The sequence below is a fragment of the Oikopleura dioica genome, chromosome PAR (genome assembly GCF_907165135.1).
Source record: "Oikopleura dioica chromosome PAR, OKI2018_I68_1.0, whole genome shotgun sequence".
NCBI classification, from domain to species: Eukaryota; Metazoa; Chordata; class Appendicularia; order Copelata; family Oikopleuridae; genus Oikopleura; species Oikopleura dioica.
In genome coordinates this window covers 3,990,500-4,005,613 of record NC_137293.1, presented here as the reverse complement: position 1 = coordinate 4,005,613, position 15,114 = coordinate 3,990,500, and the positions used below count along the sequence as shown (strand labels likewise).

The following is a 15,114-nucleotide window of genomic DNA, read 5'->3' as shown; positions in this document are numbered from 1 at the left end:
AGTTTCCGAGGCTGATTGAAATTTGTATTTTCTTGACGGTAATATTTCTCAGTTGATATTCAAAAAAGGGACAGAAATGAAGAAAATGAACAAAAACAAAAAGAGAAAACTTGGTCAGAAAATATTTCTCTTTTGTTGGTCATTTTCTTTTGATTTCGTTCAGGGTCGATTTAGGGCTGATTTTCTAGAGCTGGTTCTTTCGTGATTTCTTCTTCTTGGATTCCTCAACTGGCAAAATATGAGCCGGAGGATCTCGGAAGTACTTGGGCATCATTTCGAAAGTGCCGTTTTGGAACATCTCGTAGTAGTTCATCAAGCCAGTGATGGCGTACTTCTGGTGGCCGGGGAGAATTCCGGTCTCGCAAGTCCAGGTCTCGCCGGGGACGATTTCAGTGTTGATGTCGACTGGTCCCTGCTCGTCGGGGTTCATTGAGCGGTCAACGTAGGCTTGGAAGTAGTACGATCTGTAGGTGCATTCGACCAGGCCGGTTTCTTTGTTGGGGATGCATCGTGGAGTCTAGAAAATGAAATAAGTAAATACTATAAATACATAAAAATAAAAAAAATTTAGTAATTTCAATTAAGTGTTTTCCGGCGAGAATTTACTCTGATGAAAGCGATTAATTTTATGCCATTTGTAGAACAAGGTATTTTAAATGATGGTATTAATGTTGATTAAATTGAAACAAACCTTGAAAAGCTTAGTCTTCGATCTCGACAAGAACGACCAGAGATGTCCATCAGGAGAGTGCTCCGCCTCGTAAAAGTCCGCGACAGTAATTTTACCATCATTCCCGTTGTATCCACCCTTGGTGACATCGAAGGGGCACCAGATGAAGAGGGTGAAGTCAGCGGTCTTCCAGTAGTTAGGATCGAGGTACTCAGGATGCGCTTTTGTATCGACGGTATCGAAGTCCCATTTTTCTGCCTTCAAGAGGTCGGAGACTCGCGCTTTCATCACGAAGTAGGATGGGAAAACTTTCTGAAAAGAATAGCGGTGAGTAGAAAGTGCTTAGAAATCGCTACCCTGATGGAGTTGAAATTTCCTCCAGCCCAGATGGGAATCTGCTGTCCTTGTTCGTGGCTGACGCAGTTGAAGTTCGGGTTATTTACGAACTGGAAGCTGCAATCTCCTTGCTATCACAGGGCTCTTTCTCCGTTGCTCTCTTAAAAAATGATCGAAGAAGAGCCCTGTCTCACAGACGCATTCAGCAGCTGTAAATGGCTTTCCGACGCCGTTATCGTAGCCAAGTTGGCAGCCGACTCGCACCTTGTCACCTTCGTTGTGGAAGATTACATCGCCATCGTAGGAAGGATCGTTGTACGGGACCTCCTCACTGCCTCGCCCTGAAATAAAGCGGGTGATGACTTTGTTTCTAGTCGAATCTCTTACCGACTGTGACCTTGTCGATGTAAAGTCCCTCGCCAAGAAGTGACAAGAAGCCATTATCGGTCAAGTCTTCATTGTAAGTCTGCGCGCCGGTGCAAGTCGTGCTCGGTTCCTCTTAAATACAGTTTCTCTTTGGCTCAACCCTCGTTTCCCAGAGTCAGAAAAAAGTCCGACGAAAAAAATCGGAAATTATCGGTCGGTACTATCATGAAAGAAAGCTCAAAAATGCGGCGAAAAAAGCCGAGATTTGAAAGAAAAACGGCTCGTTTTATGGAAAAATCGGGCGGACGGAGATGGAGCGGGATAAGATTGGTTTTTGGAACTAACGTGAATTGATAAGAATTATTTAATAAATATAACGATTGATTCCTGGGAAATGATTTTGATGATGTTTGAGCTAAATCAGTAGAAAATGTAATTTTCAAATCAGATTTTTGTAGTGTTTTCCAAGGAGTTGTGCTACCCGGCTCTTGTTTTGCGCCGCGCCAAAAGAGCGAAAAATATCCGTCAGATTTGATCTTGAATACCAAACTGATTTCAAATAATCCCCGTTTCTTGCTCTCTCTCTCTGTCGCAGAGACTCGAATCTGAAGAGATAACCCTAGTAACGAGGTGATATCTACGAGCGGTGGCGGATTTATCCATTTCGAGTCGAATGAAATTGAGAATCGAGGAAGAGATCCAGCCCGTCGAAGAGGCGAAACGGCCAAAGATCAAAAAAGCAAAAATTCGGCGCAAGAAAAAAACTCAAGTTGATGAGGATATGATTCGTTCGGAAAACTTGGCTGTTGATAAACTGGAAATGACCGATAATTTCAAGCAATTCAGTGAAATGAAAATTCAGGTAATCCGAGAAAAAAAATCGTTTTCTTTCATATAAAAATTGACGAGAAAAAAAAAATTTCTTAACAAATATTAAATCGAAATAAGTGCTTGGACTGCGAATGCTTCGGAACTCTGCGGAAAGTCGGCGACCAAGTCGTTCTCTTCACTGAAGAAGTTCTCTCCACCCGCAGCATTCATACGCAAGAGGCGGATTTGAAAAAAGAGAAAACATGGAAGGAAAAAGTGAGCCTGGCTGAGCATGGATTCGCCACCGACAAGCAGCAATACAGTTACCTCGCACTTGGATCGCTTTTCTGGATTACTGTCGTGCTTATAAGTTAATATTCACTTATTGCTTTGTTTTTTAACCAAACACTCTTCAGCGAACTGGCACTCTCTTCAAAGGTCAAAGGGAGTAACGACTTTTCTCACGTCGACCTGCCACCGAAACTATAAAAAATGCCTCCAAATCGCTGAAATGGACTACTGTGGCCATCTGATGAAGCAATGTCATGAAACTGAACAGTTCATCATGCCTGAATCAGTTTCGAAAATAAAGACAACCAAAGCTACGCCGCTCGTGTTCTCGAAGGAAGAAAACGAAGTAAACCTAATCCGCTGTCGAAAAAAGAGGTTTTACGACCAGAAAATCTGCCGCCATCTTTGCTCAGAAACGCTTGTTTTGAAATCAACAAGGACTAACCCTCTTTCGCCGTGTGAATCGATTTGCTTTGAACTAACTCGATCGTCTGATTCCGCCGGCGACGTGTGCCCAACTCAAAAGTACTGTAAAAATGGCTGTCCTTGTCCTTTCTACAAGTGTGAGAAGTTTGAGTCGCGTCAAAAATTGATTCCAGTCTTTGATTTGAAATCAACTTCGTCAACCTCAATTTTGTCAAGGGCTTTGTCTCAGCAAACAAAGAAGCATATTGAACTGATAACTGCTCGTTGGACCGGACGGAAGATTCAAAAGAAAGTTTTCCGATTCATTTAGTCGATTTAAATCGCAAAATGGAAGCTAAAAATATTAATTCGAACGGATTTTTGTTTTCTTATGAACGGTTTTGCTGATTAGTTTTTTCACATAAGATCAATTACTCAAAACACGAAAGTCGACCGGCGCCACTTTTCTGAATGGAGAGCATTACTTGGTCGATGCAATCGGAAATTTAATGAGGATTAAGGAAAACGGCGATGCTCCAATTTATGTTCATAATCGACTCAAATACATGTAAGTATTTAATTTATACTCTGGTCTAATCCTTTAATGCTTACAAAGAGGCCTTTTCGTGTTTCATTTCGGATCATCGATTGGAACTCATTTCATTGAAATTCGTCTGAAAGACAAAGATAGAAAAGTCTTTCCCGTCGTCGTTATCTGAAAATGGTCAGTAAAATCGTAGAAGAACTTTGAAGAACATAATTTTTGACCAGCCAAAAGCTCCCCAACTGGAAAGCCCGATAAATGCTATTACTACGCTCTCAATTACAACTTGAACCGCTTCGAAGAAGCGCGGGGTTACATTGCGAGCAATCACTTCAATGCAAAAGTATCTTCGATCAGCTTCAAGGGGCTTTTCTATCTGATGAGTGTAAGAATGGGCGAAAAATGGATAAAACTGACGACGACAATTGCCCTGAATAGAATCAGGAAAAGTGAAGAATTGGAGAAAGGCTGGAGAAAAGGCGACTTTGCACTACCCGCTGAATCAAGAGACCTAGACCCAGTTCATGTCGTCCCACTGGAACGAGTTTTATAACTTTTTAAAGAAGAATTAAAAATCTCAAAGTTTTAACTCAACAAAAGATCGATGTTGGACGACTGATGCTGATTCTTGTTTCCAGAAGTATCAAGCTTTCAAACACCTTTTACTCGATCCTGCTTGAGGCGGACGGAAAATTTGTGCCTATTGGTAGTGAGTGGATAGGTTCTCTTGTTAATTACGATGGCAAAGCTTTATGTTTCTCAAAATTATTTGCAGATGATCACTATTATACAAATACAGGTGGACTTATTAACGATGAGTGCGAGTATTTTGGAAATGGATTCGTTAACGACGAAAGAATCATCATTCAAAATTACGTTTTCGATTTCGCTTTTGCGATCGAGTTTAATTTCGGAAAGGATAAAATTTATATCATCTAGTAGCTGATAATGGGACAAATGCGTGTATGAGCGATTTAATATCCTTCAAAAGAGAAAATAGACCTCGAATTTGTACAGATGAAAGTCAACAAGCAAATGTACATAACGAGCAATCCCTATTTTGCCTTTCATGACGATGTTTTTCCCGGTTTCGCTAAAAACGCAGTTGCTCAGCCTCGATTTCCCGTTCCTAGTCATTTCTTCAAAACCATCATCCCGGACAAATTCGGAGATAAACATTTTTCATCTCTCAAAGAATTAAACCACATCTCTAATATTGAGATTGAACTTGACGATTTAACCAAATTTGAGCTCAAAATAGACCTTCGTGAGACGAAATTTCAATTTTTCGATGAAATTGAAATTCTAAAATTCCAATTTTACGATGGTAAGATTCTTTTGATTTCGGATTTTATAATAATGGCTCTATTTGGATGGATTCTGACTATTTTGATAAACGGTTTTTGCTTAAATCAACTGTGTCAAGCCTGAAAGGACTTAGTTTATTCATGAATTTAAGGAACTCTGTCGAGTCATCTTTTGTCCAAGTTTTTGAGGAAGGGTTTGACCTGATGGACTTAAGCCCGACTTAATTCATTTTTCTGCATTTTTATTTGTCAAAACTCCAAAAGATTCGCAAGAAAAAGAGCCAAAAAAGCTCGAAAATGGGTATAAGAGGTCTCGAAAATATCAAAAACAAGAAAATCCGAATCTTCAAACTCGATCGGGCTTCAAGAATCTATAATTTTTATTACGTTACCGACACGTCTTCCAAGATAAATGTGATGCTTCCTCATAATTATAAAAATTTTCAGCCGTACGGATTATTATTAGATGGATCAATTCAAAGCGAATTATCATTTTCACCTCCATTTACTTACGACGGCACTATTTCTCTTTACCTTTGGCGCTCAAGGCATGCGATCGTTAATGATCAGCTTCACATCTTTGGCGGATACTCTGATCCTTATCAAGTAACAAGAAAAATTTATAAATGACTTTATCTCAAAAAAATTTATTTCAGATTGCCCGGCTCGACGGATGTCAATTTGCCCTTTCATCTATCCGCCTTCATTTTTCTTATTCATATGGCCATGCAGCTTTATCTTACGACAAAGGAAGTAAAGGTTCTATTTTTTTTAATTTTGTCTGTTTGAGCTGTTACTTCTTTTTAAGCTCTTATTTGTTTTGACCGCCTTACTTACATGCAATGTCAGCTATTCGATGGTCTATCAATAAAAACTACTTATGAAGCTATTATGAAACATCGTTCTGGAGAATTGGGCCTTTACAACAATCGACCAACCGCAATAGGAGGAGACACTGCAGACGGACTTGTCGAGACTCTGATGGAAGATGGTTGGACTCTTTTAGGGTTTCATCCAAGGTAGACGAGAATGACGAAAATTTCTAAGAGAATAATTTAAGAACCATAACAAGATTTTCTGCCGTTGGATTGCCTTCCGGAAGCCTTTTAACAATTGGAGGGTGGGCTTCGGGGCGATTGAATGATATCTGGCGATTGATGGACTGCAAATGGTCACGAATCGGCTCTCTTTTACAAGTAAATATATTTTTGATTATATTCTTTATGTATTATGATTTCAGAGTACAAACTATCCATCAGCAGTTTTATATGAGAATTCTATCTTCGTGTTTCCAGGCTTTATTGGCGAAGGTGACCATTTGATTCAAAAGATTGAATTCTTAGGTCAAGGTTTCCAAGCATTTCTAAATATAAGGGCGATAAGTTAACCGAACGCCGACTCAAATAATTGAAAGCCATCTTCAAATTAACATTTTTTGGAACTTTTTAAAAGACTCAAATGAAGAAAAATTACCACTCAGATTATTGGAGAGAAGGAAGCGGGGGTGTATTATCCGATTGTTTTTCTATCTCCTTCAAAAACCTGCATCAGTTAGAGTAAACTTGATTTGATATACAGTGAAAACCCAAAATTTGCCCACCCAAAATTTGGCCGCTTTTTGTCTAAATCCGCCTTTATTGGAACCTGGAATCAACCCAAAATTTGGCCGCTTTTTCAAAAATAAAAAATTTTTCATCAGAATCGGGCCCAAATGATGCTATTTCGGATCATTTTTAGCTTTTTTAGAGTGTTTTAATCATTAAAAATGACTAGATTCTCATAAGAATGTCTTGAAACAAGCAAAAATTTGAATATATTCGTCAAAAATCATGCAGATTTTCGAAAATTTCGAAACTTTGCTTTTTGAAGGGGAAACTTGGCTACCCGGCATAAAACCCAAAATTTGGCCGTTTTTTTCGGGAATTTACATCTGAAAACCGGCCAATTTTTGGGTTTTCACTGTAATTAGTTTTTTCAACTGTATAAATAAAAAAGCTATCGGTTCGATTTCTTGCTTAATTCCGCAGCCTTTTTCACATACTGTATTTGAATAAAATCAAGCTGAATCGCCAAACTCAAACGAGTTTGACAGTAGTAGAAATTGCTTCTCCGCAGAGCCTCCCCGCAAAATATGTCGCTGAAAAAGTTTCTCAGACCCTAGAACTTTGTTTACTTGTTAATCAATCCCTTTGAAGTTCCGCTCAATCAATTTCTGCTTCAGAAAGATTCGTTCTATTTTCATCCCGACAATCTCCTCGTACCAATTTTCAAAAACAAACTTTGTTCTAAAAATATAAAAAAACTGTCAATAAATAAAGTTTCTTAAAAGTGTTCTACTTCAAGAAAATTCCTAAGAAAAGAGATAGGAGCGCCCAGGTGTGGGCTCTTAGATAATCCGGAAAACATGCAGCACCTCTAGAAAATTCTCAGCGCTGCGAAAATTGATTTTGATGAACCATAATCAAATTTTATTAAAATTATGTTTGATTTTTTTCAATAAAATTGACGCTTGGAGCCCAAAAATCAGCCTTTTTCTCATACGCCTTGTCCTAAGTTGTAGAAATTTAATCAATAAAATACTTCAACAAATCCCTCCTCCGAGCTTTACAACTGTACGTACACTTTCGCCCTTTTCCGAAATTGAGATTCCGAGCGAGAAAATCAAAAGCGCGCGATAAATATAAAATCTTAGTAGAATAGAAAGTGACATGATTGAAAAGATCAAAAGGGTTGAGCTCTCGCTTCGCCTCGGGGCGGCGCTACTACTCGAAGAAAACTTCACTGGCGAACACACTTTTCCCAGCTCAAGCTTTTCTTGTATGCGGAAAAGTTCATAACAAACAATAATTTATAAAAAAAAGGTTGAGAATCGAAGTTTTATTTTGCATCAAAATGAACATTGAGACTCATTAATTTGGATGAAGAACAGAGGATTAAAAAGAGAAGAATGAAGAAGGGATTAAAATGTGAGTATCTATTGTTACTATGAATATTTGAAATTCTTATTCTAAAAATCAATTATGATTAAAAAAAAATTATTATAATAAAATATAAAAGAAATATAAAATATTAAATAATCTTATTATAAAAGTGATAAATAAAAAAATAAGACATTTTGTTCAATACAAATCATATGATACCAATTTGTCTTATGGTAATTCAAAGAAAGAACAAATTTCAAAAACCATAATGTAAATATCCAATGGACAATCTGGTATGAAACTTTTCGGCTTGAAGGCGACTTTTGAAAATGTAACACTATTCAATATATTTATGATATCGATACGGTCCAAAATTTCATCGTCGTCATATAATAAAAATTTCTTCAAATAAGGATAATTTTAATAATTATTCATTTAGTGATATTCTTGGGCTTGATTTCAACCCTTCAAGCCTCAACCTTCACCTTTTTCGACGACAACCAAAAGCTCAGCTTCTACCCAGAAACATCCAACGACGCTTCTTCCAAAAATGTCCTCGCACTCGATCTGCAATTCGAATTTTTCGTCGATTCTCTCGATGGAGAACTTGTCAGGTAAAAAGTTGTCGAAAGAAAGGGTTGTTGATTTTGCTCAGTATGGATTCGAGAGAGCGCGATTTGGAGTGGGATATTGTTGTCGACGTCAGCAGGGCGAATATGACCATTTCATTCAATGCGTATGACTCGGCGAGTAATCAGGAACTGGGCTCGAAAAACAAGAAAATAAGACGCTGCCACCCTTATCTTACTAAACCTCGGTAAGCCAGGATTAAAACGAAACGATAAAACGCTTTATTTCTTAATTTCTTTCTCGAAAAAAAAGAGCCAAGCTAAGAACTTGGATGATAAAGTTGTGCTCCCTGCTAGTCCGCTCGAAGCTTACAAATGGTATCAAATGTCATTAAAGATCGAAGATGGACACTTGAGCGCTTCGCTCGAAATTGAAGGCCGCAAACTCCAGACCAAAAAGGACTTGAAAATCTTCGAAAACATCGATTTCTTAAAATCAGCGGATAGAATTGAATTCGGCCGAGATTTAATCGGTAAGTCAAAGTTTCCAGATTGTCATTTTTTTCGCTAATTCACGCGAAAACCGCGAGCTGCATTTTTGAAAAAAATTCTTTGGCGAAAAAATGCAAGAATCGTGATTATAATTATAATTGTGTTTGACCAAATAATGCGGAAAACGAAGGAAGCAGCGTAGATTTTTATGATTTTGTTTCAGGATGCTTGGGCGGAGTCAAACATCAAAATCAGGAGATTACAAGCGATAGTACTGGCGGCGCGCTTGTCAAACGACCTTCGGAGATTCTAGGACAGTGGCCGAGAAATTATAGAGCTTTTTTCATCGGAGTGAGATTTTTAAATGAAAAAATTTGGATATTTATTTTTTCAAAAAAAATTTTTTTTCAGAAATTTTACATCTTTTTTTTCAAATTTTTTCAAAAAAATTTTGCTCATTCCACTCAGACGGATGTTATTTCGAAGATGAATGTTTCAAGTATGATCCGTCAAGCCGGCGATTTAACCCTTCATGTCTCCACTCCGGAATATGCTCAACAAGCAATTTGACGTCTCCAACTACTCTCTACAAGTGCGACTGTCCAAGTCCGTTTGTCGGGCAAAACTGCGCCAACGAATTGAGCACCGCGGATTTTATTGATGACGAGCTCAGCTTTATCATTCATCTTGTTCAGCTTGAAAGCAACGTGAGTTTAAATCAGAAAACCATAATTTTTTCAAAAATTATTTTTGTCTGTATTTTTTTTTGGTTGGTGATTTTGATTAATTGGAAAAATTTGTATCATCCATGTGACTTTTGCTTAAATATCTTAACGCTTAAGCTCTTTCACCAAAGAACGCAAAACAAGAAATATTGAAAATTCACGGGATATTTGGACCGCAGAATCTCCGATCATGTAAACAAATCCCATTTAGAAAATCGACTTTGAAACGCGCTTCAAAACGAACCAGGAAACATCCTTTTTGGCATTTTTGGGCGACACTAGTCTAAGAAACCGGCTCAATTGTATCATCAAAATATACAATGAGACTTTAATTGTCTTTAAAATAGCATTTTTCTTGTCAAAAAATGAGCCGTAAAACAGATCTGACGAATTCTTCTTGGTTCAAATCATCGAGGGCCGGCTGGTGATCCAACTGACCTCAGAAATTCTCCACAGGTCCGATACGCAGGTCTCTGATGACCTGTGGCATGACCTGAAGATTTCGCTGCTTCCGGACTCTCTCCAAATCGAGCTAGATAAGAATGTGACCGAAACACTGGCGCTGGAGAGAGATGTAAATGTGACGTCTGAATTTGCATATATTGGAGGCCTACCGGATATAATTACAAAAGTCCTCGCAGCTGGAAATGGACCTGATTCGGGAATTGAAAACAACAATGCAAAGCTTCTCGATTCAACGTTTTTCTTCCACGGAGAAATTCAAGATGTTCGCTTGAATAAGAAATTTCTGCTCTTTGAAGACTCCGATGATGAGAAATTTGAAGGAGACATGCACTTAGAAAACGGGTGGAAAATTGTTTTGCCGAAAGAAAAAAGCGCAGTGAAGAATGAAAAGAAGGTGGAAAATTGCGAGTGCAAGAATGGAGGGAACTATATTGAAAATGGCGGATGCGAGGTAAACCCGATTTAGAATAAGAGGAGACTCTACCTGTTGTATTACCTGTTTATTTATTTTCAGAAAGGACAATTGATCTAAAACTCTAATTTTTTCAAGAAAAAAAGTATTTATGGTTTTTGCGAAAAGCATCAAAATGTAAATATGCCCGATTTGAACAATTTTTCTAGTGTCCATCGGGAACCGAAGGTTTCTTCTGCGAAGTATTCACCAACTGCATCGACAACTTGTGCCCAAATCCAACCCTTTGCCGCCCTCTAACAACTGGCTATATTTGCGATCACCCCATCACGCTCGGTAAGGGCCCTTAGCTTTCCATATCATTAAATTTGCCGATCGCAAATTTACTGATTTACCATTTGTGTCTTTTGAAATCTGACGACCCCTGCTAGGCGCGGACGACGATCTTTGCGCAAATCAACGTCTTCGGCTGTTGACGTCGCCGCCCGCTGAGCCGCTCTCGTCAATTTCGCTCAGCGTCAGGACTAGATCTTCTTCAACCCCTTTTCTATCAATCAACGAGGCTGTTGAATTGTCAGTCACTTCTGATGGCCTTGTCAATGTGACACTAGCCCCGGATATTCTGAAAATGCCACGAGCTGTTTCCACAATTATCTCTGGCGCGTCAATTTCAGATGGACTCTTCCATGATATCAATTTGGAACTGCTGCCTCAAAAAATCATCTTGTCGATAAATGGCCATGTGGATGATTTGGTGGAAGTTCAGCTTACTCAGAAACACTGGCCATTGAAATTGACGTGCTTTTTTTAAGGTTAAGGAAGTTATTTCACCCACTTCCTTGTTTTTAGACCCAGAACACCATACATATTTGGAATCAGTGGAGAAAATATAGAAACTTGACGGTTTTAGTTTTTCGAAATTCACTTCCGGTTACGATTCTAGAGCCGGAAATGCACAAAATTTATAAGAAAAGCATGCATATGAGCTATCAAATTGAATCTTACAACAAGTCAAGTCATTGAGGATTGAAACCGAGTCCAACGGTGGTCAAAAACCGCCGGTAAACAACCGGCAAAAATGAAAAAATTCTAACTAAATCATGCTTTTTTCATAGTTTTACCGGTCAGTTTAACCGCGGTTGGGACTGTTTCTTCTTATAAATTGATGATGAGATGATTGAGAATCTTCTGCGCATCAATTTGATACCTCACACTTTACCCTGACTCTAAAATTTTGCCTACTTCCGGCTCTAGAATCGCAACCGGAAGTGATTTTCGAAAAACTAAAACCGTCAAGTTTCTAGATTTTTTCCACTGATTCAAAATATGTACGATGTTCTGGGTCTAAAAACGAGGAAGTGGGTGAAATAACTTCCTTAACCTTAAAAAAAGCACGTCATTGCTCTTCAGAGAAGGGGAGAATCTGATGAAACTAGGATCAGAGACTTTTGAAGGATGCGTTAAGGATTTGAAGGTAGATATATTTGATTTTTTGGTCACACAGTTGGGAATAGCAAGGAAATATTAATCTTCTATCAATGATATCAATTAATGAAGATACGATAAATATTAACCACATCGAATAATACTTTCGTATATGGTTTCTATTATTTTAATTAGAGCCTACAATGTAACTAGATTGTGTTATAAGATTCGAATTTTTTCTTTGAAAACAATAAAAATAATTTTAGCTCGGAAGCGCACCCATTGGTCTCGGTCTACAACCTGGAATTGATCCTGACAATGCCCCCTCTGACGATCTCGTCTTCTTCCCAACCGACGACGATTTCTGCATCTCAACCGAGTGCGCTTTCGATTCTTGCATCTACTCAAGCTGCAGCGGTAACGGCGCTTGCATCTCCGATTCCGAAGTCCACCTCTGCATTTGCAACGAGGAATTCGTTGGTGACTACTGTAACATTACCGCGGCTTGCCAGGATATTGATTGTGGCGATTTCGGGTACTGCATCGGGATGAACAACGGAACTTGCATTTGCGATGAAGGTTTTGAAGGAGAAAATTGCGAAGTAAACATTGATGATTGCGAGAGTTCATCTTGCAGTAGATTTTCGACCTGCATCGATGGGGTGAATTCGTACGAATGTTCTTGCGATAGTGGCTTTTTTGGTCCCCATTGTACTATCACGAAGAATTCTACTTGTGCGGATTCGCCCTGCTTAGACGATGAACAATGTGTTCCAGTGGATATAAAATCGATGGAATTCAATTTCAAATGCGTGAAGAAAGGCCCTGATTGCGTGGAACCATGTCCTGAAGGACTTGTTTGCCGGCAAGATCAATGCGTTCCCATCGACTACTGCGAGTTTGTCGACGAATGCCAAAAGAACAGCTATTGCTGGGTGAAGAATAACACGGCTTCATGTGTTTGCCTGCCTGGTTGGGAAGGAGAATCGTGCGAGATCGACTTCGACGAGTGCGCTGTTCATTCTAGCCATGGAGAACCTGTCTGTAGCGAATTCGGGACTTGCATCAACATGCCTGGGACGTACAGATGCGAGTGCATGGATGGAATAACTGGACCGTTCTGTACGATTGACGTTGATGAGTGCATTGAAAATCCGTGCAAGAATAGTGGACGATGCGAGAATGAATTTGGCGGATACAAGTGCTACTGCTACAGAGAATTCTACGGGGAGAATTGCGAGTTTGCTTGTCGCCCGGGAACTTGTCAGAATGATGGAGTTTGTCTTAGTAAGTTGGTTTTGAACACCATAATCTTTCTGATTAATATGAGCGTTTATTTTATTATCCGAAGATTGATGAATTTCTAATAGAAAAGCCCTTCAACAGATGACAGATTAATCTTCATTTAAATACTTATTTATTTAGCTGAAGATCTGGAAAATGGAAATCAAGGCTGGAGCTGCAATTGTCCCGAGCATATTTATGGCGAAAAGTGTGAGCATATTTCTCCCTGTTACTCTGTTCCTTGTGGCGCAGAAAATGAATGCGTGGTGAACGTCACAGAAATTGCAAGGTAAAAACCATAAGACCGAAGTTATAATTGTACTTTATAAATTTATGCTTCAATTACTGAATTGATCCAACAAAATGAAATATTTTTCCACATGAGCTCAACGTATAATCAAGTTCAAATAAAACTTTGATAATTTAGCGGCAAAAACAAAAATAAATTCGAGTGCGAATGCTCCGAAGGCCTGACCGGCAAGCTTTGCAACTTCGAAGACCGCTGTTTCACCGACGATCCTTGCCTCAATGGACCTTGCACTCCGGAAGATGACAAGTTTTTCTGCGATTGTACCGACACTGGCTTCAGTGGACAAACTTGCGGTGAAGACATAGACGAGTGCAGTCTCGAAATTGACCCGTGTGGCGATCATGGAAGCTGTTTTAACACTCCAGGAAGCTTTACCTGCGAATGTGACGATGGATACTCCGGCATTCTTTGCGAGATCAAGGATTTGTGTTTCGAGGTAAAAAGATTTTTAGAAAAAATTCTGATAAAATTAGGTTTCGTGCTCCGATCAAGGTCAATGCGACCCTTCAACCGGATTCTGCATCTGCAATCCTGGTTTTCTCCCGCCTGATTGCTCAGAAATCGATAATTGCTTCGAAGTCACGTGTTTGAATAATGGAACGTGTGCTGAGGGACTCTGCGCATGTGACGACCGATGGGTCGGTCAGAATTGCGAATTCGAGAATCCTTGTGAGGAAGATCTTTGTGGAAATGGACGCTGCAAAGTAGATGAGATGAGTGGGCAGGCAGAGTGCGAGTGCAACTTTGGATATATTGGCAAACAGTGTATTCAGGTGATATTCAGATGTATATTTTTGAAGAGTTTCCTCTTTTTCGATAATGGGTAAATTTGGAAGCCAGAATTGCTTTTTTAAGAAGATTTTTATATATTTTTTGCCCTTAGGGAGTTTGATATTATTATTATTACTACACTTTCTATTTTCTCCATACGAACATACCACTATTTTTTTCTAGGAAGTCACCTGTGAATTTCTCGAATGTCCGTCATCACAAACATGCATCGATGAGTCTCCACCTAAATGCATCGACAAAACTCCTCAAAACCCAAAAGACAAAAAAGATCAGCGAACCAACGAAAAACTAGGCGGAAGCGTTATCGAAACACAAGGAACACTAGAATCTGGCCTCACTCATACGCCAAGTACAGTTGCTTTACCCTGGATCATCGTGATTTCCGTGATTGGCAGCATCATCGTTATTGGACTGATAACATTTCTGGCGGTGTTGAGGTCGAAAAGAAGAGCAACAGGAACATACAGGTACTTTATCCCGAAGAGCCGGTGATGATTTTTAAGGGTGGAAGAAAGAACGAATTGTCCAGGATCATGCGTCTTGAAATCTTTGTGACCGTAAAAAAACCTCGATAATTGTTCATTTACAAGTCAAAATACACATTTTGGCCATAACCGACCTCGCCCCCCAAAAATCAAAAATCAATAAAAAAATCTCTCAACCCTTTTTTCAGTCCGACTCGACATGAAAAACAACCCGAAGTCATCAAACAAACAATGTGGAAATCTCTGGAATCTCCGGAGCCCGAACGGCTTATATAAGCCCTGTCTAAAGATATTTATATGTACAGAAGTCTCAAAAACAAAAATGCAATAATTTAATTTCTAATTTCTTCAAACCTAACAAAATGAACTAACAGCTCTTGAAAGAACCTTCGAGAGGGTCAACTACTATTTCTCACTGCGAAAAACAAATCCGAAAGTACACTCCATCGCTTTATCAGTAAAACCTTAACTTATTATTAACCTTATTTCATTCCAACTGACAGTA

General features: G+C 39.0%; 4 protein-coding genes across 4 annotated transcripts; 3 read left to right on the top strand and 1 right to left on the bottom strand.

Annotated features, from left to right (window-relative positions):
* Positions 1–2: 2 nt before the first annotated feature.
* On the bottom strand, positions 3–2,035 carry LOC145701302 (uncharacterized). Its single transcript, XM_081778523.1, has 6 exons — positions 2,014–2,035; positions 1,394–1,504; positions 1,198–1,347; positions 1,027–1,139; positions 692–982; positions 3–517 (listed from the first exon to the last, which is right to left on the bottom strand). The coding sequence occupies exons 1-6, from the start codon at positions 2,033–2,035 to the stop codon at positions 185–187; spliced, it is 1,020 nt and encodes a 339-aa protein (XP_081634649.1). The 3' UTR covers positions 3–184.
* A 5,508-nt stretch (positions 2,036–7,543) lies between these two features.
* Positions 7,544–8,471, top strand: LOC145701301 (uncharacterized). The gene is made up of 3 exons (XM_081778522.1): positions 7,544–7,695; positions 8,090–8,264; positions 8,306–8,471. The coding sequence occupies exons 1-3, from the start codon at positions 7,677–7,679 to the stop codon at positions 8,469–8,471; spliced, it is 360 nt and encodes a 119-aa protein (XP_081634648.1). The 5' UTR covers positions 7,544–7,676.
* Positions 8,472–9,827: 1,356 nt separating this feature from the next.
* Positions 9,828–11,719, top strand: LOC145702347 (uncharacterized). The gene is made up of 3 exons (XM_081779569.1): positions 9,828–10,352; positions 10,523–10,649; positions 10,745–11,719. Exons 1-3 carry the CDS (start codon positions 10,227–10,229, stop codon positions 11,122–11,124), a joined length of 633 nt encoding a protein of 210 aa, XP_081635695.1. The 5' UTR covers positions 9,828–10,226; the 3' UTR covers positions 11,125–11,719.
* Positions 11,718–15,100, top strand: LOC145702346 (uncharacterized). The gene is made up of 7 exons (XM_081779568.1): positions 11,718–11,787; positions 12,005–13,025; positions 13,164–13,311; positions 13,450–13,768; positions 13,806–14,105; positions 14,287–14,591; positions 14,798–15,100. The coding sequence occupies exons 1-7, from the start codon at positions 11,740–11,742 to the stop codon at positions 14,883–14,885; spliced, it is 2,229 nt and encodes a 742-aa protein (XP_081635694.1). The 5' UTR covers positions 11,718–11,739; the 3' UTR covers positions 14,886–15,100.
* The last annotated feature ends 14 nt before the right edge of the window (positions 15,101–15,114 follow it).